Here is a 27818-nt window from a genome sequence, read left to right as displayed (position 1 = left end):
TTTGGAAATCACAAAGTTAAGACCGTAGATAACATACCTAGTGCCCTCAATGAGAGGGCCTTATATACTTGCTTATAGGGTTGGGGTATCCCTAGGTGGTGTCATGAGTGCCTAAACTTCGAGTGTGTTCCCTTCGTTGGATCTCTATGGGGACTTGTTGTTTGTGGAGATCTAACGGCGGGGGTTCCTCGTTAGTTGAGACTAGACCTCGAGCCTCGTTTCTAGCCTCTATAGCTAGCCTGTAGGGTCAACAATGGTATAAGTGAGGTGAATCGGATCTTTTCTCCAATGTGAGTTATCCCGGCTCGACTAGGTAGCACTCAAGGTGCGGTTGGTCGAGCTGACCGAGTTTCGGTTCCTGATCTAAAGCTACCGCGTGATCGGACCAGAGGTTGATCAGTTGTAAAGCCTCTCATAACACCTCGTTAATCGGTTGAAATTGATGTAAGTGGATTTTTCTTGAATTTTAACTAATCAACAAGAAAGTATTGAAAAAGGAGCGTTACAATTATTTTTTTGATAAAAAAATCTAGGGTTAAATTTGTTTCAATTTTAATATTTTAAAAATATGAAAAAAATAACCCTATGATGCAAGTTAGACAACTCCCAAAAATTATTTATTGAGACCCCTTTTGTCCACCCTGCGATTTCATTCTTCTCCTTTTCATCCCAAAGCGCAACCTTGTCATGGCTTGACAGTGATTTCTATGCTCCCAAGTCCAATGTCACTATACCCACCTTACTAGAACAGTTTTAGCAATACTTGCAAGTTAAGAGAACAAGAATGATGAAACTGGTCTAATTATGTTACTGAAATATGTACAGAGATTAAGTAATGGAGGAAGATAGATACACAAAGGGAGGTAGGGATTAAGATCCTCTAGAGTTTTCAATTACCTGCGGGATCCGGAAGGTACAATTAATTATAATCCAAATATGAAAGTTTTATGTCAATTTTCACACTCAATCTCTATCTTAATACAACATAGCGAACAATTTTTATGATACAGTTTCATTTATAACAGGACAAAACATTCAGACACGCAGGTTGATGAGTTTTTCACCTGATACACTGATAACACTGACATCTAAATAGATAACCTGTTTCAATGATTCATTCATCGATGCATGAAGCACTCTGTCACCTTTTTGGTGGGGGCTTCCTAGCAAAAACTGCATATATGCTCTTGGTTCAGAAAATGAAATCAGAATCAGAACCAGAACAGAACATAAGAACTTGGCTCAAGGCTCAATGATCTTGCTTGCGTGCGTCCACTTGGTCAATCAAACAAACTCTATTATGCAATCACCTTTACAGGATGCCATGGCCACTAACCCCACTAATTAGTGCAAAGTAGTAGCAAGCGCATCATTACAAATTAGAAAAATGTGGTGGAAAGCTAGCGCTTTCAATTCCTTCAACCTCAAAGTTATCTGCTTTGGTCTTTTCTTGATGGATCCAACCCTTGCTTTTGTTTTTCTTATTTAAACCCTTTTGGTGAATCTGTCCTCCCTCATTTGAGAGACCCAAAATATTTTTATATATTTTTTCCCCTAAAACATAATTGAAAGCTATCTACTTGGATTTAATTCTATAAGACTATAAACTATATAAGAACTATATTATATGTATGGGAAGTGATGGAAGCATTATGTCATCCCTTGGTGTTAAAGAATGAGAGACACCAATGAACACAATGGTTATTTTCCTCTATGAATGGGAATAAAAGTAGCAATAGCATAACATGGATCATGTCTCAATCACCCTTCTATTATGATCCAATACAGAAGTTATGAATGCCCCGGAACCAGACACATTTCCATGTGCAGCACTTCAACTCTGAATTAGCTTCATCAAATGTTAAAAAACAAAACAAGTTGCAAATTAAACCTCACAAAGTTCTAGCTTTATCACTTCCTGAAAATAATCAAATTACAACACCTTCCATTAATTTTGTACCCCACTAACTAAACAGTGAACACATGCACCCTCAAGATGATAACAAAAGGTCAAAAGCTAGAAAGAACCTGCAATCAATATACTTGAACTCTCATTATCTACAACTTTGATTTCAAGATCATCTCTACCTTAGAACCCCAACTCTTCATCAACCCCACAAGAAGAAACAGAATTAACAGGTCACTTGAAGTTGAAGGATATGGCACAAATTTAACTCAAAATATCTTACATGTGGCACCCAATGATAAGATAATCACTAGGAGTCCTTTTGGTTCACCTTTACAAAGTATGCAAACTTAAAAATGACACTTCTGTAACACTTTTTTTGTCGAAGTAAGAATTGCTAAAAAGTGATATGAGATGTGTTATTTTCCCGTTTTCATATATATAATGGACTCTAAACATACCAATTTTTTCAATTTGAACAGCAGGTATTTGCATGAATGTACATCTTGCAATCATACCATACCCTTCTCCTCTATCATGCTGATTTAAGGATGCCAAGATCTAAATTCCAACAAACTCTATACCATTTCAAGTCTCCATATTGAACATTATACTATGTACACAGAAGCAGAAGCTGAGTTTTTTCTTTATTTTAGAAAGGAGCTAGAAGAAAAGAACTTATTTTCTTCAAATTCAAAAAAGGAAATTTGAAACTTGAAAAATATAATCTTATGAACTAGAAAGTATATGCATTTAAGGATTAGAGAAGACCCTTTGAGGCTTGAGAGTAAAACAAAAGATATTGAACAAAGAACAAGTAATATAACAAGCGTTACAAATCACTGCTTGGTGACTCTGAAATGCTCTCCAAGTGAGGCCTCCACACAGCAACACGTCCTCTTCTCCTTTCTCTCTGAGTAGAAAGCTTCTCTGAGAGTATCTCAGTTAAGTAACGATCATTGGACACAAGCAAGTTCAAGTTTGCAGCATAAACGTTGCTGTTGCTGCTGCTCTTGTTGTTGTTGTTGTTGTTGTTGCTTCTTCTCTCGTTCTGATGCTCCTTCTTTTTCTTCTTGTGGCGGTGTTGGTGGTTCTTCTCCGGCGCCGGCGAAGGGAGCGGCATGAGGAAGTAAATCTTACCACGCTGAAGCTCTGCGTCGGGCGGGACCACCACGATCTTGGGGACAACACCGTCGTGGGTGGAAGGAGAGGATGGCTTCTTGAGCACGTGCTTGGGGTGTGCCTTCATGATTTCACTGGCCTTGATGCTCCCGCTGATTTCTTCTACTTTTCCATTGCAGTGCACTATGCGGATCACATCTAGTGCCCCACATGGGAGAATGCAAGAGATGCAACACCTTATGCTGTTTCTCATGACTTCTTCTTTTTCTCTCAGTATCCCAATTCTCATAGAGACAGAGAAAGAAAGGAGAAGAAGAAGAGGCAGAGACTAGGAAGATTTAATATATGGAAGAGGAAGAGAGAGATTGAGTTTGAGATAGTGAGCCTTTTCTCTATGGTTTAGCTAATGGAGTGGGAATCAGTCACATAAAGAAGACTTTTAATTTGTACCAAAATGATGCATTTCTTTAACAAATTATTTCAAAGCTTTTATCACTCACCACAAATTGTGTCTACTAACATAAAGTTGTTCTAAAATTCAAATTCAAAAAAAAAAAAACATAAAGTTGTTCTAGTTTGAACAGATATCTCAAATTTGAGTTTTTGAGAAAGTAACTGTGTTAAATACTTAGTAAAAAGAGTTTTGCCGCTATTAAAATTATATGCGGTTCGAACATAATTGACTTGTATATGATAAGTGTTAGTGACTTCATTATTTTATGTTTTGGCCTTTTTATTTTGGCTACTTTTGAATGGAAGGGAGGAATATTTTGGCCATGCTGGGTTGGGGATGAAATTGATGGTATGAATAATTGCAAAACACTCTGTAGTTTGGCTTTTGATCCATTATTCAGGGTCCCTCATTCTAAGCCCCTGACCACACACACACAACACACACTTTCCTATAGTGATTTGATGAATAGTGTTGAGGTTAGGAATGGAAGGTTGGGATACCCATAAGCGACACATGGTATTGTGGATGATGTGGACTGCTTAAACCTTGAAAGGATGTGCTATGCGTGTATCAATCAGAGGTTGACACTTGTCTGCAATAATGAATATTTACACCAGGTTTAGGTGAGGTAGGGTCAGTAACACTGTGTGATAGAAAGGATATATATGTTTGTTTGAGGGGTTCTTTTTTAGAGGGGGTTTGTGATCTTTCAATTTCCCCTAGCAAGATCATGTGGGTTGTGGTTTTCATTGGAGAGTGAAGGGTGATCTATAGAATGGAATTCACACTTTATAATCTCTAATGGTTTTAGGTTACTAATTAAGGGCTTTAAAGTTTAAATTGACTAAGGTAAAGGACTAAAGGTGCTTGTCTACTAGCCAAATCACCACAATCAACTCCAGTTCACATGATCTTTCCAAAATCTTTTGATATTAGGATTTATCATTTTGGTCAAATGTATTTCCTACACCACGCATAATAAGAGTTTGTTTTGGCATATACCTACTATTCTTTTTTCCATTACCATATGACAAGTGGCCTATCTGATAATAGAATAGTAGTCAATAATGATACCTGCTATACAGTGCAAACTCATTTCATGGCTGAAGCTACCTAAAATCACTTAGAAGTGGCAGTATTTAGTACAGGTTATATATCATGCATACAAATTAAAAAGATTAAATCGGTAGATCTCATATGAAATTCAAGTAATAAAAGAGTAATGGTAGAAATAGAATGTTAAAGTGAGAGTGTTAGAGTGTTATTATGACTTCTATTTGGTGGTTAATTTTTAGTTGTCCCATCCCTGATGTGCCCCTGGCATTGAATAGGTACAGGTAACAGGTGTAGATGTTAGTGGGGACATAGAGGAGGGGTAGAAAGATGGGGGCTTTGATATTCTATGTGCCCCCTTACCAATAGAATATAGGATGCTGAGCTAACTTCATCTTGAGATCATTGATACATGTTTCCTTGTCCATCATTCCATCAGAGAAAGATCTATAATGAATCTGTTGCTAATTACATATTTTATCAGCATGTCAAGCTTTCACTACGGATTGTGCTTAATTGGTTGCCCAATAGACTAACCACCTTTCTATTCAATGGTCAGCTGATCTTGTATTCATAGAGGTTAAAGAATAGAAATACCAGGTATATAAATTGTGTGGACAAACAATAAGGAGAAAGGACAAGAATGCAGCAACCAAAACACTGACTAAGACATCATTAACTTCTGAGGCGTTAATTAACACATTCAAATCCTTAATCATCTGCTTGATTTTGGTGATATCTTCAACTTATATATCCTCAACATGTCGGTAAGAAATTCCAACATTTCTTTAGTTCAAACCAATTGGAGCCATTCTTTACAATTACTTATAGCAAAATGAGATCGGGAGAGGAGACAAAGAGGGGCCTGGGCTGTGACTTAATTATGAGCATATCAACACTAGTTTTGGAATCTCTTCCTCCTTCTGACCATTTGCACATATAGCTACAGAATTAAATTCTTGAACTATTTCGTGATATTGAGATAATGGGTGCTTGAGACCACAAGTGAAAAACAATTGGGTGAGGATGACATGAGGGCCGAGTCAGATTGATCCCTAGTCTTAAATGTTGATTAATAGCATCTAGAAATTTAATTTTGTGAGGACAATATATGCATATAAATTCGTAGTAAAAAAATTAACATATAATTTTAAAAGTTATGAAATTTTTTACCAAAGCGGACACAAGTGAAATTTTTTTTTCTCAAAGAGGTCATTAAATAAAAACTATATCTTTACTATTCAAGTGAGGGCATTTAACAATGTGAGACACAAGTAAGGACATTTTTTATCAAATAAAGCCACAAAAAATCACATACTTTTACTCCTTAATTTTTTTTCTAATGATTTTCTTCAACATGTATCCGTCTCTAAATAGGATGTTTAGTTTATCACTGAAATAATCTAGGGTCACTTTTGTATAGAAGGTACAAATCTTAATTTATAATTATTTTTTTAACCATAATCTTAATTTATCATTAAACCTTCTTGAATTTTGTGTAAAATTGTAAACAAGGTAATTGCATTCGCCTCTTAGAGTTTGCTATTATTCACTGATCTCCCCTCTAGTTTGCAAAATGCACGAACTATATGGAAGTGAGAGAGTATTGAGTGTTATAATTATAAATATTAGGAGAGGTTGACGCAATGGTTATAAACCTCAGGAGAGGTTAGTGCAATTTTCTCAATAAAGTAAAAGTGGCTAGTGTCTTATTAAATAATAAAAAGGAGATCAATGCAACAATGATAAACTTCTGGATAAGTTGGTGCAATATCCCGGTTGTGAAATCAAACATGTTAAATATAGAGTCTCTATACATAAATCACCGCACCACATGACCATTGATTGACATACATAAACGATTGATGGCTCGAATAGTGAGTATACGAAAGCAACAAATTAATCTAAACCATTGATCTTCATTTACTGTTGTCATATTTTAATTTTACCATCTATATTTATTAATTAAATAATGAGGTGTAGTGGAACGTGCATTTTGTTTATGAATTTAGTCGCGCCATATAACAACGCTAACACACATATTTAGTGGCAGATTTCAACCACCACTAAATTCAAAGAGTAAAATAATGTTTACTGAAAGTTTCAACCTCCATCCATAAACATGCTAAATTTGCGGCAATTATGTTCTCAAGTCACCATCTTTTTCTTTCAAAAACACTTATGACAATAAAAAACCGCCACAGCCCCCCGCGTATGTTGATCAGTAATCGTAATAATCATATCTCTAACAAACATAACTACCGCCTTATTTTGCAAATACGTTGATTCCTCTCCGGCACTATTTTCCTCCGGCCCCTACCGCCACATTCTAGCCATTGATTTTTATATTCAAAGATTCAAATTAATTGAAATTAAGACATATAATGAAATGAATTAGTGTGAACCAATCAACAACTAGCATGGTTTCAATGAAAATAAAAACTCTCAATTTTTTTAATTGCAACTTTGGTTAGTGTGAAATATGCAAATTAAAAAAGTGGAAAAAAACAAAATCTGGAGAACTGAATAGAGGGATTGAATGTAGTCAGTAGTCACCACTCTGGATTTGGAGTCAAGAACCCAAAAACCTTCAATCTTCTTCCAGAAATTGAAGCAATCCGCAATCCAATTGAATTAAACAATGCCCGTTTTCAAAACCCCTTTCAACGGTTACTCCGTCAAGTTCAGCCCATTTTACGAGAATCGCCTCGCCGTCGCCACCGCCCAGAACTTCGGAATCCTCGGCAACGGCCGTCTCCACGTCCTCGACCTCTCCCCTGACCCCACCATCCCCATCTCCGAGCTCGTCGCTTACGACACCGCTGACGGCATCTACGACCTCGCCTGGTCTGAATCCCACGAATCCCTCATCGTCGCCGCCATCGCCGACGGCTCCGTCAAGCTCTACGACCTCGCTCTCCCCCCCACCGCCAACCCCATCCGCTCCCTCCAGGAACATACCCGCGAGGTTCACTCCGCCGATTACAACCCCGTCCGCCGTGACTCCTTCATCTCTGCTTCCTGGGATGACACCGTCAAGCTCTGGACTCTCGACCGCCCCACCTCTGTCAGAACCTTCAAGGAGCATGCCTACTGCGTCTACTCCGCCGTCTGGAACCCCCGCCACGCCGATGTATTCGCATCCGCGTCCGGCGACTGCACACTCCGCATCTGGGACGTTCGTGAACCCGGCTCCACCATGATCCTCCCTGCTCATGAATTCGAGATTCTCGCTTGTGATTGGAACAAGTATGATGACTGTATCATTGCCACTGCGTCTGTGGATAAGTCCATCAAGGTGTGGGATGTGAGGAGTTTCAGGGTTCCTATTGCTGTGCTTAATGGGCATGGCTATGCTGTGAGGAAGGTTAGATTCTCGCCGCATGTGCGGAATTTGATGGTGTCTTGCTCTTATGATATGACTGTTTGTGCTTGGGATTTCATGGTGGAGGATGCACTTGTGAGTAGGTATGATCATCACACTGAGTTTGCTGTTGGGTTGGATATGAGTGTGCTTGTTGAGGGTCTCATGGCTAGTACTGGGTGGGATGAGCTTGTTTATGTGTGGCAGCATGGAACTGATCCTAGAGCAGCTTGAAGGGGAAGGTAGCTTTTCTGTTTTGTTTGTTCCCTTTGCTTTTTATATGAGGTGCAAATGCAAAAGTGATATGATTCAGTATGGAGGAGGAAAGGGTGGATACACTTCCATTACACTTGTTCTCTCTTGTATATTCAAATTGATAAACATGATATTTACATGAATTATGATGCTTCAGCTTGATTTCTCCCTTGATGAATGTATGTTGGGTTGGATCTGCTACTTGCTTTCTGTGGAAGAAAGAGTTATGCTTGCTACATTGTTTGTCTCTATTGAGTTAATAAATTCTGATGATATCACTTTCAATTGCAGTGTTGGTTCTATAATTTCAATGCCGTGTCTGAGGAAGTTAATCTTTTGTGTATGTATGCCTTGTGTGTATTTTTACAGTATCAGATTACAAAATTCTCATTGCTTTTGGTTGTACTTTTTGACTGGGGTGGATTTCAGTACTTGTTTATTCAAGCTTCCAACTGTTTCTACAGAGTAAATGATTAATTTAGAGTGTTCAATCATAGTAGTCAATCGCGGATCGCGGCCTGTCGCGGATGACTCCCAAAAATGAAATCCCATACAAGGGAAGGCCGCTATTGGCCGCGAATAGCGGGATTTACGGGCCCCAATCCCGTCGCGGCAGGGGTCCGCTACGCGATGGCGCTATCACGCGCTATCAATAACTATGTGTTCAATAGATCTGTCCCCATATTAAGTAACAATGGTAACAGGTGTTGTTAGGTAGGGCAACAACAGGTGTTGTTTCAAATTTTGGAAGTTGTACAAAATTGTAGTATGAATGTTTTATGTTATGGAGGTTGCATTTGTTGTTGTGACGATAAGGGTATTGTACCTAGGATGAATCGTCAAATATTTGTGGATAATCAGTTTCAGGATTAAATTTGAAAATTCTTCAATTATAATCAACAAACAATTGAATGAATAGATGATTCATGATTGACAATTCTGGGTACCAGAGAGACCCCATAAGCTGGTTGATTGTCTTTGAGTTCCTACTTTTTCTCTTGATAAAGGGTATGAATTTCTGCATCAGTGGCAATTAGAAGGTGAAAACAACTGAGGCATATTCTATATATAAATACTGAAATAATTTACTAAAACTTAACAAATGTTGTGTCTACCACAAATAATACCAGAAAAAGCTACTAAGACAGGGAAATTTCACTTAAACAATCCCCCCCTCCAGGTATTGGGGCTTAAGCAAATTTATCCCTCAACTTTTAACTTCTTTGCACTCTGTTGGTCGAATTTTTTCGCTACCTTCTCCACATGTGAATTATCCTATCACCTGTAGTTGATTCCTCATTGCTGAATGCCTGAATGTATGTTGAGAAGCCAATAATCTTCTAAATTAGCTATAGTGACACGAAGGCAACCTAGAGTTTTCTGGTCTCTGATTAAGGTATCTCCAAAGATATTCCTGGAATAAGAAGACCTTCCCGAAAATGACTTCTCCTGGGTAACTTTGGTTCTCCACTTCTCCTAGAAGTGCAGCTCGCTTACCACGTTCCAAACCTTATTGGTTGCAAAAGGAAACCTTAGCAAACAGATATATAAGTACATCTTTTTCTCTTTCTTCTTACTTAAGAAACTGAGGATTCTAAATTCTGAAAATTTGAGGAAGGTATCTGCACAAATCTCAGATATACATTAGGTGATGAAGGATGGTATTATTGTGATTATAAAAGAACATAATATCCTTAATGTTCTCTTCATGGTTATTTTGTATGGTTCCTTCCTTGGTTATTTTTTGTTGGAGCAGCCTCATTATCCAAACATGGTCTGTAATACTTTACACTTTATCTGATGTTGATCAATGAAGTTGAGACTTGAGATGTAAAAAGTTTCAGGGCTCTGAACATTAAACTCAGATATCAGGATTTTGGCTCAAATGAGAGTAGTTCTATGTACAACTTGTGGTTACTGAGATGACTTTTTACACAGTGGATAACCATGTAACAAACAAACAGTGGATAACAAATTAACATGTTTATTTTGACATTGTTCATCTTATCCTCAGTATTTCCCCCTTCTTTCCTCTTTCAATTTGAAAATTTTGGTTTTCTTCTTCTTAAGCACCACTTAAAAACTTGTCAAACTGTCAAATTAGTGATTTTATTTGCTCTCCCCCTGATTTGGCAGACTCAGCCCTTGTTTGTATTTGCTGCATCCCACCGCAATAGGCCTTAAGCAAGGAGAAACTGATGTCCTCTTGGGTAAACTTGCCTGAGGAAGAAGCTTAATTCCCAATCATGCTGTCATTGACCAAATTTTTTTTAGCTGTCATAGGCTTGTGATAAAATTTATTCACACCCAAAATACACATAGAAATAGGTATATAAAAGAGAAAAATGAAAGATATGATTAATAATGAAATAACAGCAGAAGAGTAAGTTGATGAAAAATGTGATTGAAAAATAAGTTGGTGCGAATGTCTCAACATGCATTGACCCACTGCTATCCTGTCATGTTATGAAACTCATGGCCTTTTTCTTCTTAGTCGACACTATTTGTCTTATCTCAGTTATATGTACATAAACTAGTGTGGTCATTGAAGTCATGAATATTTTAGATGCTTTGGAGTTTTCTCTCGTGTTTGGCACTCACATGATGTCATCTACTCGATGTTTTCAGTACCATTCCATTACTTACTGGTGACTGATGATCAAATCACAGATGGTAGTCCAGCTATTTTATTTATTTATGGAAATCTATTTTAAGCCCCTTTTTATTATTTAAACACGTATATTCCTATTTATGGCACATGGTTTCAGCCTAAACAAGGGTCTCTCTTGGAATGACTCTGGTTACTTCACAACACAATGCTCTTGTTATATGATATCAAATCAATGTGTGCCGCCTTTTTGGGAGGAGTTTATTATGGTCATCTAAAAACTTGTGTAAGGTTACACCATGCTATTTTGATCTGCAGTAGCAGGTTTAATAGGTTTTTAAAAGAAAATCATAAAACATACTATATATTAGTAAATTAGTTAATGAAGGATTAGATTAATTAGTGAATATCTTTCAAAAAAAGGTTAATTAGTGAATAAATTATCCTCCTCCTTCCTCAACCCATCATCTTCTCCACCCCATCAGAAACCCAATGATTATCCTCCTCCTTGCACTCACCCACAAACCCATATAACCCACCCCCTTTATCTCTGTCGCAACCCCACAACCACTCCCACCGAAAATCGACCCCCACCCCCAGATCTGAAACCCTGCCATACCCGGAAAAAAAAATAAAATAGGCAAAAAAATATAAGAATCATTCATCATGAATGAAACATTTGCTATTTGAGCATCTGGGTATTTAGCATACCAAGAAGGAGAGATTTGACAATTAGTCAAATGCACCACCACGCCTTCAACCGCACTGCGCCACGCCCCCACCACCACACGACGCAAAGCTCGCAGCTTTTCCACCCTCAGTTCAAGTAACCTCCATCACAGAAGGGAAAAAAAAAACAGATCTTGATGAAGAATTCCCAGATCTGGTTCGATCTTGCTAGGTTGAAGTGTAGTGCGGTAGAGTTCGAAGAAACAGCTCTGGAATTGGTTGAGGGTGGTGATGGAGGTCCGTGATTTTGAACGAAGGAGAGGAGTGGTGGCCGGCGGTGCACCACCATCACCATACCCAGATCTGAAAATTCATTTTTGTTTCCTTCTTCAATATTGCTGCTCTGAGGTCTTAAAACAAAAAATAAAAAAGTGAGTTTTCATTGTTTTTATCTGTTGAAAACCGAAAAAGAAAGCAACAATTTTATTTTGTTTCAAGACCTGTGCTGTGCGTGATGTACATGGAAAAAGAAATTTGGTTGATTTAATGTATTGGTTGAAGATGATGATGTCATTTGCGTGAACCTGTGTGACGAGCAGGGGAGGAAGATGGAAAGGATTTGGGGTTGAGTTTCAGGTCTGGGGTGAGGTTCTGAAATATGGGTTGAAGAAAATGATGTGAAGAAGATGAGTGATGAAGATGATAAGATTAAGGATAAGTGTTTTTTTTTTGGTACAAATTAAGGATAAATGTTTGATTAAGAAAATATGATTTTTGGATTTTTTTTTTAAACCTGTTATAGTGGGTCAAAATGGTTTGGTGTAACTTTACACAAGTTTTTAGATGATCATAATAAATTTTTCCGCCTTTTTTGTGCCATAAAGTTTCCTCCCACAGAATTGAACTTAGATTACCTTAATTCTTGCATCACCTTGTGTCATCAAGTGTCTTGGTCTGGGAACTTTCTGTTAGTCGGTTACATTTGTTCATTCTCATGGCTAGTGTGTGTTCTCTCCGTGTAAGCAACAAGACAAATGACCTTATAATCTTTGTTTTCTCTGACTATATTTAGTTGGTTTAAAATCCTGCTTTTACCTTAACTTATAGAAAAAAAATATGAATAATGTGAAAAAAAATATTATTTACCAAAAAAAGGGTTAAAAAAATTTTATTTACCAAACTGGTGTGTTTTGGGAGTAAAAGCCACGGAAACAGGGCCCCAGAAACAACCGTGGCCCAAAGTCGGTAAACGCCACGGTTATACAAACTGTGGCCTAAACTCGGGTTTTAGCCACGGTTTAGTAGGCGTAGCCTATACCTTCTTCACATTCAATAAATTTCACTTTCTCCAAATATTTTGCATAAACAATTTTCACTTATAAGAAATAAATTTTTATATGTTTTTATAATTTCATATTAGTGTATTATTTTTATTTATGTTTTTTATAGATATTTATTTTAAAGAACAAAAATAAATATGGGCTTTTTATTTACTTAAATGTTTAAAATATAATAAACTCATGAAATTTAAATATGGGCTCTTTATTTAAATATGAGATATTTATTTAAATATATTAAAGTCATATGAAATTTACAAAGATATAAAAATTCATTTCTCATAAGTGAAAATAATTTATACGAATTTTTTGGAGAAGGTGCAATATGAAGAAGGTATAGGCTACGCTTCTACAACCGTGGCAAGAACATGTATTAAGGCCACAGTTTACGAAACCGTGGCGTTTCCCAACTTTAGGCCACGGTTTGCTTCTCGGGCCCATTATCCGTGGCCTTTTCTCCAAAAACACACCAGTTTGGTAAATAAGATTTTTTTAACCCCATTTTGGTAAATAATATTTTTTTTCACATTATTCATATTTTTTTTTTCTAACTTATAACAGAAGAAATGAGAATTTATCCTAGTTATTATGAAATAGATATTACTCTTATTTTGAATAGTTACTATGTAGTAATGGTCTCTGTTATAGATTTTTTTGTAGTTTAGAGCAAGTATCCACTGTAAAATACAATGACTAAATGTTTGCTCTAAATGGTAAATGATTGATTGACTTGTAACGGATAACAATGACTAATCACTAACCGATGGTATTGACTAATTTTACTTTTCTCACTGTAAGTGCTTGCACTAACATACTAAACGGTTGACTTCTAACTGATTGTAGTGACTAATCCTCTTACTGTAAGTGTTTGTACTAAACAGTAAACGACTGACTACTAACTTGCAATAGTGACTAATCGAGTTGTTGTAAGTGCTTGCACTATTCGGTAACCGGTAGATCACGAACCGTGCTTCATTCTCATGGGCGATGATCAAAATCCAAACCTAATAATTAAGGAATGAGGTGAACTACCACACCACAATTTTTGGTTCTGCTATAAAGTAAGATAATAAGCATTAACTATGTGACTGACAAGTGAGAGGAAGGAGTCTATATTGATCATGTTGCATTCCTAACTGACAGGGGGAAGAAGGATAAGTATGACCAAAATCTATAATATCTTATTTCTCACGTCAAAAGCAGTAAAGCAAAAGCAGCCAAACCGACGATACCGCAAAACGAAGATGCAAGCCTGGAACTTAACTTGATGATGAATAAAAGCACATGATTCTTACTTTGTTTGGTTGGAGTGAGGGAAAAGGAAAAGGAAGGAAAATACGGAAATCGAGGAGTAACCTTAGTCCAAGTTCACTCCTCGATTTCCGTATTTTCCTTCCCTTTCCTTTCCCTTCCCTCCAACCAAACATTTAATCTTTAGTCACCTAAAGACCACAAACTTTACTCACCTACTCACTCACATAAAACTATATAAATGCACGATTTGTTTGGTAGAGTAGAGAGAGATAGAGAAGAGAGAAGTTGAGTAGAGAGAAATAGGTGAGAAATAGAGTAGATTTAGAGGTTGTTTGGTAGGGTAGAGATAAAGGAGAGAGGGGTGAGAAATAATGAAGTGGAAGTGAGAGAAAATATTACTTTTAAAAGTTGACAAGACATTTTTATATATATACATAAGCTTTTTTTTGGAGGTAGTGAGGGTGTGGCACCGCCACAAAGTTGTTAACAAGTGAAAAAAAAATAAAAAACTGAAGTGGTTGGCTTTCTCTGCAAAGATTGAAAATAGGACGTGGGACCCACAATTTTAGTCCCTCTCTTCTCTACTTTTGAGGAACCAAACAAGGGAGGAAAGTCCAAATTCACCAGCTACTCCATTCCAAGCAGCAGCATCATCAGCAGGTCTATATATATGTACATGCTTTGCAGACAGAGCACTAAGCAATATTCAGAAACCCCAAGAACTCGAGCCATGCTTACTAACTACCACACCACTCACCTCTCATCAAACCAATGCGGCTCTAGCCTTGTTCAACCCATAGATGCACCGTTGCCTGTGGTCTGGTCCCTCATCAGACGCTTCGAGAAACCGCAGGGCTATAAGAGGTTTGTGAAGCACTGCTCCCTGCTAGCCGGTGATGGCAGCAGCACCGGGAGCGTGCGTGAGGTTACGGTAACCTCCGGGCTCCCGGCTGGAGTCAGTGTGGAGAGGCTGGACAAGCTTGATGATGATAAACATGTTCTCAAGTTTAGCATCATTGGAGGGGATCACAGGCTTTTGAATTATAGCTCCACCATTACTCTGCATGAGGAGGAGGAGGTTTATGGAGGGAAGACGGTGGCGATTGAGTCTTATGTGGTGGATATTCCTGAAGGAAGTAGCGGTGAGGATACTTGTTCTTTTGCTAATACCATTATTGGTTGCAATTTGAGGTCCTTGGCTAAGATCACTCAAGATATGGGTTTTAACAATAAGGCTACTTGACCTTCTTCTTGCTAATTAGAGGTGGATTTTAGGGTTTAATTATCCTAAGTAGATTGAGATTTGTAGGAATTTGGATCATCTGGAATAAGAAAACACATACATAGTTTGTTTGGGAGGACAATGACATAGTTGTTATCTCAAAGGAACTTACCATTATTGGAAGTAGGATGATGTACTACTACTAGTTACAATTAAGAACAAATCATGTGACTTTCTTTTTCTAGATGTGCAATTGTTTGTCTCAATTTAGTTTAATTATGTTTATTTCATATTCTCTTTGGATAATTTAGAATCTAATATACAAATAAAATGTGTATATATATCTTGATTCTGATTAGCAATTAACCTTGGAGGCTTTAATTATGATAAGATAAGATAAACTCAAAACTGTAATGTAGTACTGATGAAACTTGTCAACATACGGCAGCACTTTATTAGCAATTTTAGCCCCTTTTGCATCTTGAATGGATGCGATATTCTGTTATTCGGTTGTACATGTGATCATATACCAAATTGCAGACGGCATTCAAAATGGACATAACTTGCACAATTGTCAAATTCGGTTTCTCTGCCGTCAAACAATTTCTAAATTTATGCAGTTTTTGACATATAGTATCTGAATAGTTCGATGAAAATTAGACGGCTCAAATCATAAGCTAATAATATCTACCAAGCGAATTGATAAATATATGAGCAGACCGATCTTAATTGAACATTGTGGATTTCTAATGCAACTCGTATGTATGTAACTCTTCTCATCCAAAAGGGGTTTAAAACCCATAATGCAGGTAAAAACAGGTGAAGTTATCATACTATAGCTTATCTGGAAGATTATTTGTGCATTCCTCCCTTCAATGATTAACTGTATCAGGCAGGCATTTCATGGCTGTGATTCCTTAGCATTTTTGAATTATTTGATATTTTATTTTGTATGGTACACATCCCATAAAAGTGTGTGTAAAGAAAGAGCAGGTGCGTAGGCACTGTTAACGGCACATATAAAAAAATTGAAAAAAGAATGAATATGCGATTCGAGTATGATTTTGTACGTCTTGGGACTTGGCTATTTTGGGTATGTTGTACCTTATTAGCTAAGCTAAATTTTCCCCAAATTTATCATTGTTTTCTAATTCAATTGGATAAAACTTTATTTTGGGTCGGCCCAAGGAAAAAGGGGACCAAAACCTTTTCTCCAGGACTCATTATTTTTCGGACCTCGTTATTTTTTGCTAAAGAATTTTTTTTGAAAGGTATTTTTGCCATTAATTACAGTTTGGCTTAATTGCACATTTGCTCCCTTATCTTTTATCATTGTGCGAAGTCTCTCCCCCATTTTTAAAATGAGCGGATTCCCTCCCTCATGTTTCAAATTGTGAAAATTTTGTATTGCCGTTAGCTTTCCATCCAATTGCTAACGACAGTTGCTATTTTCGCCCCCTTTTTACTAACTGCACCACCTACACTAAATTAGAAAAACAATTTTTTTAATTTATTCTCTCTTCTTCCCTTCCAAAATAACTTAGCAGCCGCCGCTCTCCTTCCACACCCATGGCTTCACCACTGAACCATCCTTGTCCTTCCTGATCTCGTTTTCATCTTCACCCAATCGCACACCACCACTCCCTTCTTCCTCCTCCACAAATTGTGCCACCACCATGCTCTTTTCCGATCGCGCCGCCACCACACTGCCCCTTCTCTCTCGCGAATTCCGGGTTTGGTGTGGCTATTCCCACACTCTGTCCCCGACACCGCCACCCAATCTGTTCCTGTCGTTGCTACCAGGTCCAGGACCGCTGCTCATCCTCGTTTTCGTGCGTCAATTCTAGCTCCAGTGCTTGTTGTTCGCCATTCCTGTGGTTGGTGCATTTTCACCCTTTGTTTTGAACCCATGACTTAGATGCTAGAAATTTCAACCCATTTGGGAAAAAAATGATATTTGATGAGAAGGTTGCATTTTGACGGAGACCCACGTGAAGAAATGGGGATTTAAATAAAGGGGAAACACCAGAATCAATTGAAGAAATCAAAAGGTTAGAATTGAGGTTGCGGGTGTGATGGAAAAGCAGAAAAAAGGTAGAATTTTGAGTATCTTATATGGGTGAAGAACTCAGAATTGATGGATTGAACATAGAGAATCTAGGGTTTTGGTGTTTGGTGAAAGAATCAAAACTTGGGAGGGAAGAATGAATGAAGATATTGGGTATATGAGAGAGAAAGGCAGCATATCACTGCAAAACAAGCCTTGCCCACCGTGCGAGCTTCCAGCTTTTCCCCTCTATTGTTGTTTTGGGTGGTTTTACCAAATAGATGGTGATGAGATTGTGAAGCTTGCATCTGTGGTGAATGAAAGGAGAAAAGTTTATTTGTGGGGATGATGAATAACGTGATTTATTGCTGGGTTTTTTTCTGGGTATTTTTTTGTATACCATGAAGAAGATGAAGATCATGAGGGAAGAGATGAAGATGATAGATTTTTATTAATTTTTTTTTTCTCCAAAAATTGTGTAAGTGGTGCAGATAGTAAATAGATGGTGAAACTAGCAACCTCCGTTAGCTTTTAGACGGCTAACTAACGGAAGGAGTATATTTTCACAAATTAATGCATGAGGGAGGGAATCTGCTCATTTTAAACATGAGGGAGGAACTTCGCACAACGGTGAAAGATGAGGGAGCAAATGTGCAATTAAGCCTTACAGTTTTCATAATTTTATAGTATAATATGGCTAATTATAATAAAAATTAGGCTTAAATATATCAAGGAAACACAACTATAAGGATAATGAAGCCTTTACCTAACTAACCTAAGTACCGATTGAATGTCACAAATATGATTATTAACAATGATAAGTTTTTCATGGTGTGACCGCGCTTATATAATCATGAACACATAAAAACAACAAAAGTGTAGTATAATTGATACATGCTGAGTGTTTCTAGCTGATATTGGACAGGAGAGTAAAACAACAAAGAAAAATTAATTAAACTATTTCAACCTGATCTGGTCAGCAACCATTCCAACAAACAGTCCAAGGCCATACAAGTTTAAGAACAACTGAACAAGTACAACGTTGACTGTTAGATTTTCATTCCTCATTCTTCTATACTCATACACTCAACTCAACCATCCTAACTAACCAGACTAGCAGAAGCAGAGTAAAAGTTGGTTGTACTAAATTAACAATGATGGAGTTCATTCATAATAACTACCAAATTGATCCTTTATTATAATGCCACTTGATTTTTTCCAATGTTGTTTCAGTCTATACAAGTGTAAAAGATCAAAGTTCAGTCTTCTTGAGCTGACTGGTAGCTATATCTTGATCATGTATGATGTATCCACTTGTTCCCTTTATATACAATTCAAAGATGGTGGTAGATCAAGCATCATTCATAACCAGTAGAGAAAATGGCTTCCACACTAAAAATTCAATTGCTTCTTCTTTTCCTCTTCTGGTGTTCAACGGCATTTCTATGTCTTGGCATCCCAAGTGAGTACTCCATATTAGCCTTTGAACATAACAAGTTACCTTCAGAGGAGAGACTAGTTGAGCTGTTCCAAAGTTGGAAGGAGGAGCACCAAAAGTTCTACACACACCCTGAAGAAGCAGCATTGAGGTTGGAGAATTTCAAGAGGAACTTGAAACACATTGTAGAGAAGAATGCGATGCGAAATTCTCCCCACGGGCACGTTCTTGGATTGAACCGGTTTGCTGATTTGAGCAATGAAGAGTTCAAGAATAAGTTTATTTCAAAGGTGAAGATGCCTTTTAACAAGAGGAATAGTCTCACTAGCAGTGGCTTGCATCTTAAGGATGATTCATGTGAAGATGCACCTTCCTCTTTAGATTGGAGGAAGAAAGGAGCTGTTACTGGTGTCAAGGACCAAGGAGATTGTGGTAAGCTTCTTTAGTTTATGCAGATTTCTAAAGCATATTTCCAAAATGATTTATATTGTTGTACGCGAATTTATGATTAACCTATTGAAATGCAAGTTTGAGTTATAAATTTTTAAATTGGTTAGAAATGTGTTAAATGAAGATAATGTAAGTGAACTGACAAAGCATCTGTGTTAAGATTTTAGGTTAAAATTGAATGTCTAACCATTTACTAAGAACATTATGTGCAGACTAATCACTCTAATAATCTAATTTCCCTTTTTCTTCTTTTGTACATCCATTTCAATATTATAAAAGTTTCTTTTAATCAATTTATTAGGTAGTTGCTGGTCATTTTCTTCCACTGGAGCCATAGAAGGAATAAATGAAATAGTCACGGGGGACCTTATAAGCCTTTCGGAACAAGAGCTTGTGGATTGCGATACTACTAATGATGGATGTGAAGGAGGCTATATGGATTATGCTTTTGAATGGGTTATAAACAATGGTGGGATTGACACAGAAGCTAATTACCCATACACTGGTACAGATGGTACCTGCAATGTCACCAAGGTCTTTTTTTTCTTACTCTATTTAGTATAAGACCTGTTTTATTCCTTCCCATCCTTTTTTATATGTGTCTGAACTCTGAACAATAGATATGGTGATCATGTAATTCTTTGTTACTAATTGATTGAATTTTTTTTATGTTGAATTAGGAGGAAACCAAAATTGTTACCATTGATGGGTACACAGATGTGGCACAAACAGATAGTGCTTTGTTGTGTGCCACTGTGAAGCAACCCATAAGTGTTGGTATAGATGGTTCCTCATGGGATTTTCAGCTGTACACTGGTGTAAGTGTTATTTCCTATTATGTTAATTTTAAGGGTTTAATTGTCATGCACATCTTGTAACATTCAATCATACTAGGCCACATAGTACCACATTTTAGGAGCAGTTTGATATATGTGTAAACAAAATTTACATTCACATACCACATAACTTTAATCCTTAGTTTAACATACACTATTGCACAAGTAATTAAAACAGAAATTGAGTGTTCTTTAAAAGACAAGACATTTCTTGAACAGGGCATCTATGATGGAGATTGTTCAAGCAATCCAGATGATATTGATCATGCAGTTTTGATTGTGGGGTATGGGTCAGAGGGTGATGAAGATTACTGGATAGTTAAGAATTCATGGGGAACAAGCTGGGGAATGGAAGGGTACATTTATATCAGAAGGAACACTGATTTAGAATATGGAGTGTGTGCAATCAATGCCATGGCTTCTTATCCAACCAAACAGTCCAGTACTGCACCATCTCCAAGCAGCACTCCTCCTTCACCACCATCATCACCACCGCCACCACCACCACCTCCACCACCTCCGCCGCCGCCTCCTTCTCCTTCACCAAGTGATTGTGGAGGGTTCTCCTATTGTCCAGCTGATGAGACATGTTGTTGTCTCAATGAAGTGTATGGCTTCTGCTATGATTATGGTTGCTGTGAATATGAGAATGCTGTGTGCTGCACTGGAACAGAGTATTGCTGCCCCAGTGATTACCCCATTTGTGATGTTGAAGAGGGACTGTGTCTCCAAGTAAGAAATATATCATATAATCATAGCTATGTTCTAGCTTCTTCCAATTATTAACATTCTGAATTCAAAAGACTCTCTTCTTTGTTGTTAATATTCTAGTGAATTTGTGCTATGCAGAACTATGGAGATTCCGTGGGAGTAGCTACTAAGAAGAGAAAAATGGGGAGGCACAAGTTTCCATGGACCAAATTTGAGCAAACGAAAAAGACACATTATCCACTTCAGATAAGGAGGAATCCATTTGCTGCAAGGCGTTGAATCTGAAGATTGTTATTGTCACTCCTTGATGATATTTCTATCATTTTTACTATCTGTTTGTAGCAGCATCCCTTGTGCTGCCTGAATTTTCTCTGTATTTTGTACCGTGGATTATCTATCTCCTGCTTTTTTCTTTTTTCTTTGATGGGAAATTTCTCCTCTTTTTATAAGACTGGCCTCTTTTTATAAGAGGACCCAAAAATTATTAAACTTTGCCGCTTGTCATATCCGACTAAACGAATTGACTCAATGGTTAACAGTGGATGATACTTGTAGTTTTAACAAAAACAAAATACCTCAACTCAACCGAATATTTAACTTGATTTTGCCCTTAGTAAGTGGGAAGTTGCAACTGCGAAATCCATTCATGTTCCCTTTGCTATAACTTTTACTTTAATTAATCAAAACTTTTCTGCTTAATGATCACCTTGATCCAGAAAATGGAATTCATTATGATAGATATAATGAATTATGAGAAAATGGGCCTGAGCCCATTACCTTTAGAGTTAGTTGTGAGTTTGGGCCTGCATAAATAGGCCAGTGTAACAATTTAGTTAGGTTGTTGAAATAATTAGTTCGTAACTGGTCCAATACATTTGCAACGAATGAAATTTGTCCCCAATCTTTGACAAAAAAAAATACATGTAAACATGAGCATATTATTGATATGTAATCATGCCACAATCATGCAGTAATTGAACAAGAAATAATATTTTTTAGGACAAGAAATATAATTAAAAATACGCCCTATATGTAATCTATTGTCCTAAAAATAGGGTTAGCGGAGAATCTCACTTTCTTCTTGTCAAAAGTTTACAAAGATAATGAATATATATTTATACTCAATACGATGGTCTACTTCAACTTTTGACAAACATAGAAAAAGAGAGCTAGATTTGATTTCCTCAATCAATGCTCAATCCGTAAAGGCGTAAACACAATATAATAGCATGCTGCTTTTTTATAATATAGTATAGTTCTTAATAACAATTTTTTGTCAAAAAAAAATAGATTAATTAAATATGCCTTAAAGTAACCTTAAAAAAAAATATAGCTTAAAGCATAGTCATAAAACTCGCTCGAATGGCAGACAACAACAATCATAAAGTTCCATCTTCGTGGGGACATAATAACGCCATTTTCTAATTAGTGGTGCTTCCCGCAATCTAAGGGATAAATTAACCATTCTTTTTCTTTTTCAAATGTTTTGTAGTATTCTTATGACTTGTGTTTTATCTATGCTAGTGGATTAAGAACATTATTCTTCTGAGTAAATGATGTGAACAGAGAATTCTTTTTTCCCTCCACCTCCACGTTTTTTAAGTTGAAAATCATGCATAATGCAGATCACATGCGTTTGTCCATGGAGTTTGAGGATAAGAATATTACATTCAACTTTTATACGTAACAAGAAGTCAACATGGATGTATGAAATGAAATAATTTCATTCGGTGAGCGTGCTTTAGGTCTCATTGGAAAGTGTTTATTTAAGTTTTATAACATAAACGCTTGTGTAAGTATGAAAGAGTAAGTAGTTTATGATCAAAACTACTCATGTGTAAAGTCTAAGTGATATTGAATTGTATAATTAAGAAGGTTCCAAGATGCTAAATCAGATAAAAACCCTCAATGTAGGAATGGTGAATCACACTCGTCTAGTCATATTTGATCACACGGGGAACACACACATTAACCTCTAAGTACATTACTCATCCTTGTTAATGACCTTGAAGATATCCGAGCAACTACACCCCTTACATGCCTAAGACACGTGTAAGCCTGACATTCTTACTTTCGACCTTACAAAACCTCCATTGGTCACTGACAAATAATCCACACAATAATTTAGCATATTTGGCAACAAGACCTTACGCTACTCCTTTCTGAAAACTCTTGAAATCAATGCTTTTTACTCTTCACATTTTATGGCGGTCCAAACCCGCTAAACGCATATGTTGTTATGTGATGAACTACTGGGTTCTGTGTATTTTGTGTATACCGATCGAGGTGAATATCATTCTATGCAACTTGGCATTGGTGTATTCTTTTGGGGATAAGTAGTCTTGGGATTGTACTAATAATTTTGCTTGTCCGAATGTAAAATGATTGAAAATGACATGATGATTAAATGCAGCATGGACTTTAAGACACAGAGTAAGGGATGAAGGTGCTGTCCATATTTAATATTAAATAGTGTTCGGTCCACTACCTACTTTATAGTTACTACTAGTAATTAACTGTTTCGATGATCTCCACCATTAGTCCGTGACCATACCATGAACCATCACACTTTCTTATTCAATGGGGCGGCTTTTATGGTTGACTCATATTTTTCACTTATTTTTGTTCTGTTTCTATATCTCTATAAGATTAAGGTGAATTTCTTTTCTGTGTATTGAATAGAAAATTTCATGTCAAATCACATCAATGACAAGTAAAAACAATTTTGGAATTTATCAACTCATCATTTCCAAACATTCTATGCAGAGATACATTCACTATAGTACTAGTTTACTCATTCACTGTCTGTAAACTGAGAATAATACATAGGCAAAACAAAAGCAATAGTGAAGGTTGTGTCTCTATCTGCCTCATCTTTCTCTGGCTTTTCTTCAGTCCTACTCATTCCTCCCATACTCCACGGCATCATTTAGCAACCAACCATTCCTTGCAAGCTCTCATCTTTTTCATGACACTGTGGATTGGGACTCTCTCACCTCTGCACATGTATTGCTCCTTTATCATTATTTCATATTTTCATGTCCTTGCTGCTTTTTTCTTTGTCCAATTTTAGCTGCTCCACATCACCATGTTGTTGACAAAAGCTTACTCTAACTCTACATAGCTACTCATTACTAAAACCACTTTCCCATTTACTTTTCTCTGCAAGAAAAACCTTCTCTTGGATCACATTCTTCTGCTTCAGTGAGTCCAACTTCATTGTTTTCAAGCTGTTATTGAAGAATCAAGAGGTTTGATCTTTTCTTCCTTTACCAATTCTCTTTCATTAGTAGTATTATTACTCTAGTGGGTCCTTAAATTGAGATTGTGATGCGGATGAAGGTGCTCATTGCTCTTGCACTATTCAATTCATTGATTAGATTTATATATAGTACTAGTGTATCTGCTATAGTGCTATTGTTGATTGTGTATATTGCTGCACTTTACTCTCTCTTTCTCTCTCTGCCTGGTGGCAGGGGAAAGGGTCATTTCAGTGATCAGTATTTCAGTACCATGTCATGAATGTTCAGTTAGTAGTTGTGTCTGTGGTGCTTCTCAGTTCTCAGTTCAATTTCTGTGGAATTGAAGCAGATAATTTGCAATTCAAGCTGTTAATTAAATCATCAGTTCTTCATCTTTTTTTCATGATTGGGTTGTGCTTGCAGGTAATATTGGGTCTTTGTGCTGAAATTGTCTTGAATCCTTCCCTTGTGATTGATTAAGAGGTGCTTCATACTTCATAGACAAGTTGTTCAATTTTGGAACAAGATGTCTGAGAGGAAATTGAATATCAATGCTCCTCTCATGTCGGTGAGACGCTCTTCTGCTACATCACCATCCTTAACTGAAGCAAGGAAGAAGATATTAGAGAAACGCCATACCCTTGCATGCAACAAATCAGACATGTCATTGGATCAGGTAACTGAACCTGTTGCAGTACCTTTCAATTGGGAGCGCATACCCGGAAGATGCAAGAGCAACAAAGGTGGATCTGAACCTCAACTTCCTAAGAACCCTTCAACTACTCAAATACCTAAGCTTCCCCCAGGAAAATCTATCAATTCTACTAAACAGCCTTTGGAAAAGGAAAGTAAAGTTGCAAATAAATTCAGCTCCTCAAATAAATCAAAGTCTTTCAGTAGTAGCATGGTCAATATAGATGCTGACAGAGAAAGAAAAGCTGAGAGAAATGTAGAAAGAACAAGGTTCAATGATGTGAATGAGGAAGAAGAGGAGGATGTTTATTCAGATGCTCTTCAAACACTTTCACCTACAGAATCATACTCCATGAACTGTAGTGTAAGCGGTGTGAGCGGGTTAGATACTTTGGATGCAAATGCAAAGAAGTTTGGAAACTTTTCTACAGATCAACAAACTCGAGACTTCATGATGAACCGCTTCTTGCCTGCTGCAAAGGCTATGACCTTGCAACCTCCTCAATATTCTTCCAAAAAGCAATCTGTACTAGTAGAGCAACAACCTAGAGATGTTAACAAATTGGTTCGCGAGGCGAAGAAGCCCTTGCCTAATCAATATTCCACAGATATTGTGCCATATACTAGCCATTGTCAAGAGGAATTGAAAGAAAGTGAAGATGACGATGATGATTATGACAACCCTGTTAGTTTCTCAAGTAAAGGTTGTGGGATGTTACCTAATTTACATATTAGGAACTCATTATGCTTGTTAAATCCTGTGGCTGGGATGAAAATGAAGAACCAGGTTCCTTTGTCCTCTACCAATGAGGTTGGAAAACCTAACAAAAGCTCTCATATTAGATCTTTTAGTCCAATTCCAGCTGTAAAGAAGGTACAAACAATGGCACTATTTTATTGCACCATCCAGTCCTTTTTGTTAATCAGAATTCTCAGATATCATTCTCCAACATATATACTCACAGTTATGAATCTTTATCCTGCAGGCTTGGGATGCAATTCACAAGAACAAATCAGGCTCTGGAGCTGCATCACCTGATATGCTGGAGGATAGGAGAAAATGGAGCAGTGAGTCAAACAGGTTTTACTCAGGTGAGTTACAGCCTGGTAGGCTATCTCCCTTTCGTCGGTCAAGAGCTGCTGCTGCCGGTCTATCACCCTGCCGGAGTAGACCTCAATCTCCCTTTCGCGGACGTGATTCTAAAGAAACTGAAAATAGTAAATCTGGCATGCTGAGATTCCATACCACTGGACTTGGAAGTAATCAAGGGATGCTGTCCCAAGGAGGAGCCAAAAGAATGTCATATTCTGGGAACCTCGCTATCGAAAAGACTTTGTACATAGATACCACAAACACGGTTAAATTATCATCTTCAAATTTAAGTTCTGTAGATAACAAAAGGAGGATAGATACTGTGATTGCAGACTTGGACAAAAGAAGAGGGAAAGAAAGTAGTTCCACCATAGAATCTTCTCAAGGTAGAAAACATGTACAAGCTCTGGAAGAAAAGAACACCTTGGATGCTAAAGTGTTAAGTTCCATGGATGCCAATTCTTCAACTTTGCCTAGCATGTCACATCTCATCGTCAAAGAAGATAAAGAGAAAGGATTAACTACTGATCAAGATGTTAACCATGAACTAGAATTCTTGAAACTTGTGCAAGGGGCATTAGCTGAAGATTCAAAGACCAATACCAAGCAAATTGTGTTAGCTAATGGTTCAGGAAAAGGTGGTGCTGAATCTCCTCTTCCCCCGCCATTGCCAAAATCACCTTCTGAGTCCTGGCTTTGGCGTGCCCTGCCTACAGTTTCTGTCAAGAATTCTTTCCTGCGTTCAAATAAAAGTTCTGAATCTCGTGCTGAAAGGCATGATTCAAATTCAACATCCAGCAATATCAAGTGGGAAACAATAGTGAAAACTTCAAAGTTGAATCATGATCATGTACGCTATTCTCAGGTAACCTTATTGATCCCTTTGGCCATAATTTTGTCTAGCTCAACTCTTGTAATGACCAAGATGACAATTAACTCCAACTTTCTCTGCAGGAACTAACCATGCATAAACTCCAGCATTCAAAATCTTAGAGATGGAGCTGAGTGGCTTTACTATATGTTATGGTCCAAGCCTTTTGTGTCCTTTTTATTCTTCTCATCATGCTTATGGTATGTAGTCCTCACCTTATGGAATTTTGGCATTATAGCATAAGTAAAAATTTGGCATAGTTGATTGCATTTTCACACGAGTTAATTGATATTTCTCATGACAGAAAATGGGATTTATATCAGTGTAGTCCTTCAAACTTTATTTACATCAATTCATCATATCAATCTTTAAATTTGCATCAATCAGGTATATTTACATCAATTTTACAGTGTATTCTTAATTCAGCCAAATTTAAAAGAAGAAGTAATGAACTGATGTACATTTCATTTTCTGGACCAAAATCAAAGGGAACACACAGTTTGAATATCATTTCCTCTTTTTACCTTCTCCTATTAAACATCATGTTAGTGTTATTGCTTTACCTTTCTGTTGGCTTGTGTTTCTTATATTGACTTCAAGCTCTGACACCTTTTGATTTTCTTAAATTTTATTGTAGAGAGAGATAAATCAGAATCATTTTTGGTGATCAATAAAAGCAAAGCTTCCTTTGGAGTTTGGACGCTTTTTGATACATTCAAGATTATTGGCTAGTACTACTGTGTGCCTTTGATTCCTCTTCTTACTACTTGGTCAGAGGAACGATCCTTTGTCAGCTATTTTTATGTGTCCTGACATAAGTGATTACTGTAATTCATGCTTTATTGATTGTTTCCTTTTTATACAATTAAAGAACTCTTCTAAACATTTAGTCTGTTTTTTCTAAGCAGTACTGTAATTCATGCTTTATTTGGTTGTCTCCAATTTCACATAATTTTTTGGCATATTTTGACCAAGACTGCAATAGCGATAACTTGCTGCTGATCCATGTGTGTGTGAAAACGAATCAAAGCAAAAAGAGAATAAATCAAAACACACATCATACATGGAAGTCAATTTTCATTCAACTCCTCTGTCTTCATTTTCAATCTTGTCAATAATGAAGGGAAAATTTGAGAATACTAGTACTACTTCCTCTCTAAAATTAACTCCTAGGCTAGCTCCTACTATGGTTC

General features: G+C 37.1%; 5 protein-coding genes across 5 annotated transcripts; 4 read left to right on the top strand and 1 right to left on the bottom strand.

Annotated features, from left to right (window-relative positions):
- Positions 1-2635: 2635 nt before the first annotated feature.
- LOC130725937 (uncharacterized) lies at positions 2636-3448 on the bottom strand. Its single transcript, XM_057577132.1, has one exon. The coding sequence runs from the start codon at positions 3315-3317 to the stop codon at positions 2739-2741; it is 579 nt and encodes a 192-aa protein (XP_057433115.1). The 5' UTR covers positions 3318-3448; the 3' UTR covers positions 2636-2738.
- A 3546-nt stretch (positions 3449-6994) lies between these two features.
- Positions 6995-8439, top strand: LOC130726122 (peroxisome biogenesis protein 7). The gene has a single exon (XM_057577352.1). It carries the CDS (start codon positions 7177-7179, stop codon positions 8131-8133), a length of 957 nt encoding a protein of 318 aa, XP_057433335.1. The 5' UTR covers positions 6995-7176; the 3' UTR covers positions 8134-8439.
- Positions 8440-14655: 6216 nt separating this feature from the next.
- Positions 14656-15488, top strand: LOC130726123 (abscisic acid receptor PYL12-like). Its single transcript, XM_057577353.1, has one exon. The coding sequence runs from the start codon at positions 14693-14695 to the stop codon at positions 15263-15265; it is 573 nt and encodes a 190-aa protein (XP_057433336.1). The 5' UTR covers positions 14656-14692; the 3' UTR covers positions 15266-15488.
- A 3143-nt stretch (positions 15489-18631) lies between these two features.
- LOC130726121 (cysteine protease XCP1-like) lies at positions 18632-21215 on the top strand. Its single transcript, XM_057577351.1, has 5 exons — positions 18632-19161; positions 19481-19713; positions 19860-19997; positions 20235-20747; positions 20865-21215. The coding sequence occupies exons 1-5, from the start codon at positions 18672-18674 to the stop codon at positions 21003-21005; spliced, it is 1515 nt and encodes a 504-aa protein (XP_057433334.1). The 5' UTR covers positions 18632-18671; the 3' UTR covers positions 21006-21215.
- A 2230-nt stretch (positions 21216-23445) lies between these two features.
- LOC130723272 (uncharacterized) lies at positions 23446-27587 on the top strand. Its single transcript, XM_057574256.1, has 6 exons — positions 23446-23732; positions 23896-23977; positions 24392-25535; positions 25648-26619; positions 26709-26825; positions 27263-27587. Exons 3-5 carry the CDS (start codon positions 24495-24497, stop codon positions 26745-26747), a joined length of 2052 nt encoding a protein of 683 aa, XP_057430239.1. The 5' UTR covers positions 23446-23732; positions 23896-23977; positions 24392-24494; the 3' UTR covers positions 26748-26825; positions 27263-27587.
- The last annotated feature ends 231 nt before the right edge of the window (positions 27588-27818 follow it).

The sequence above is a fragment of the Lotus japonicus genome, chromosome 6, assembly GCF_012489685.1.
Source record: "Lotus japonicus ecotype B-129 chromosome 6, LjGifu_v1.2".
Classification (NCBI taxonomy): domain Eukaryota; kingdom Viridiplantae; phylum Streptophyta; class Magnoliopsida; order Fabales; family Fabaceae; genus Lotus; species Lotus japonicus.
Note: the sequence above shows the minus strand (reverse complement) of the source record. Positions and strands in the feature narration are given on the sequence as shown.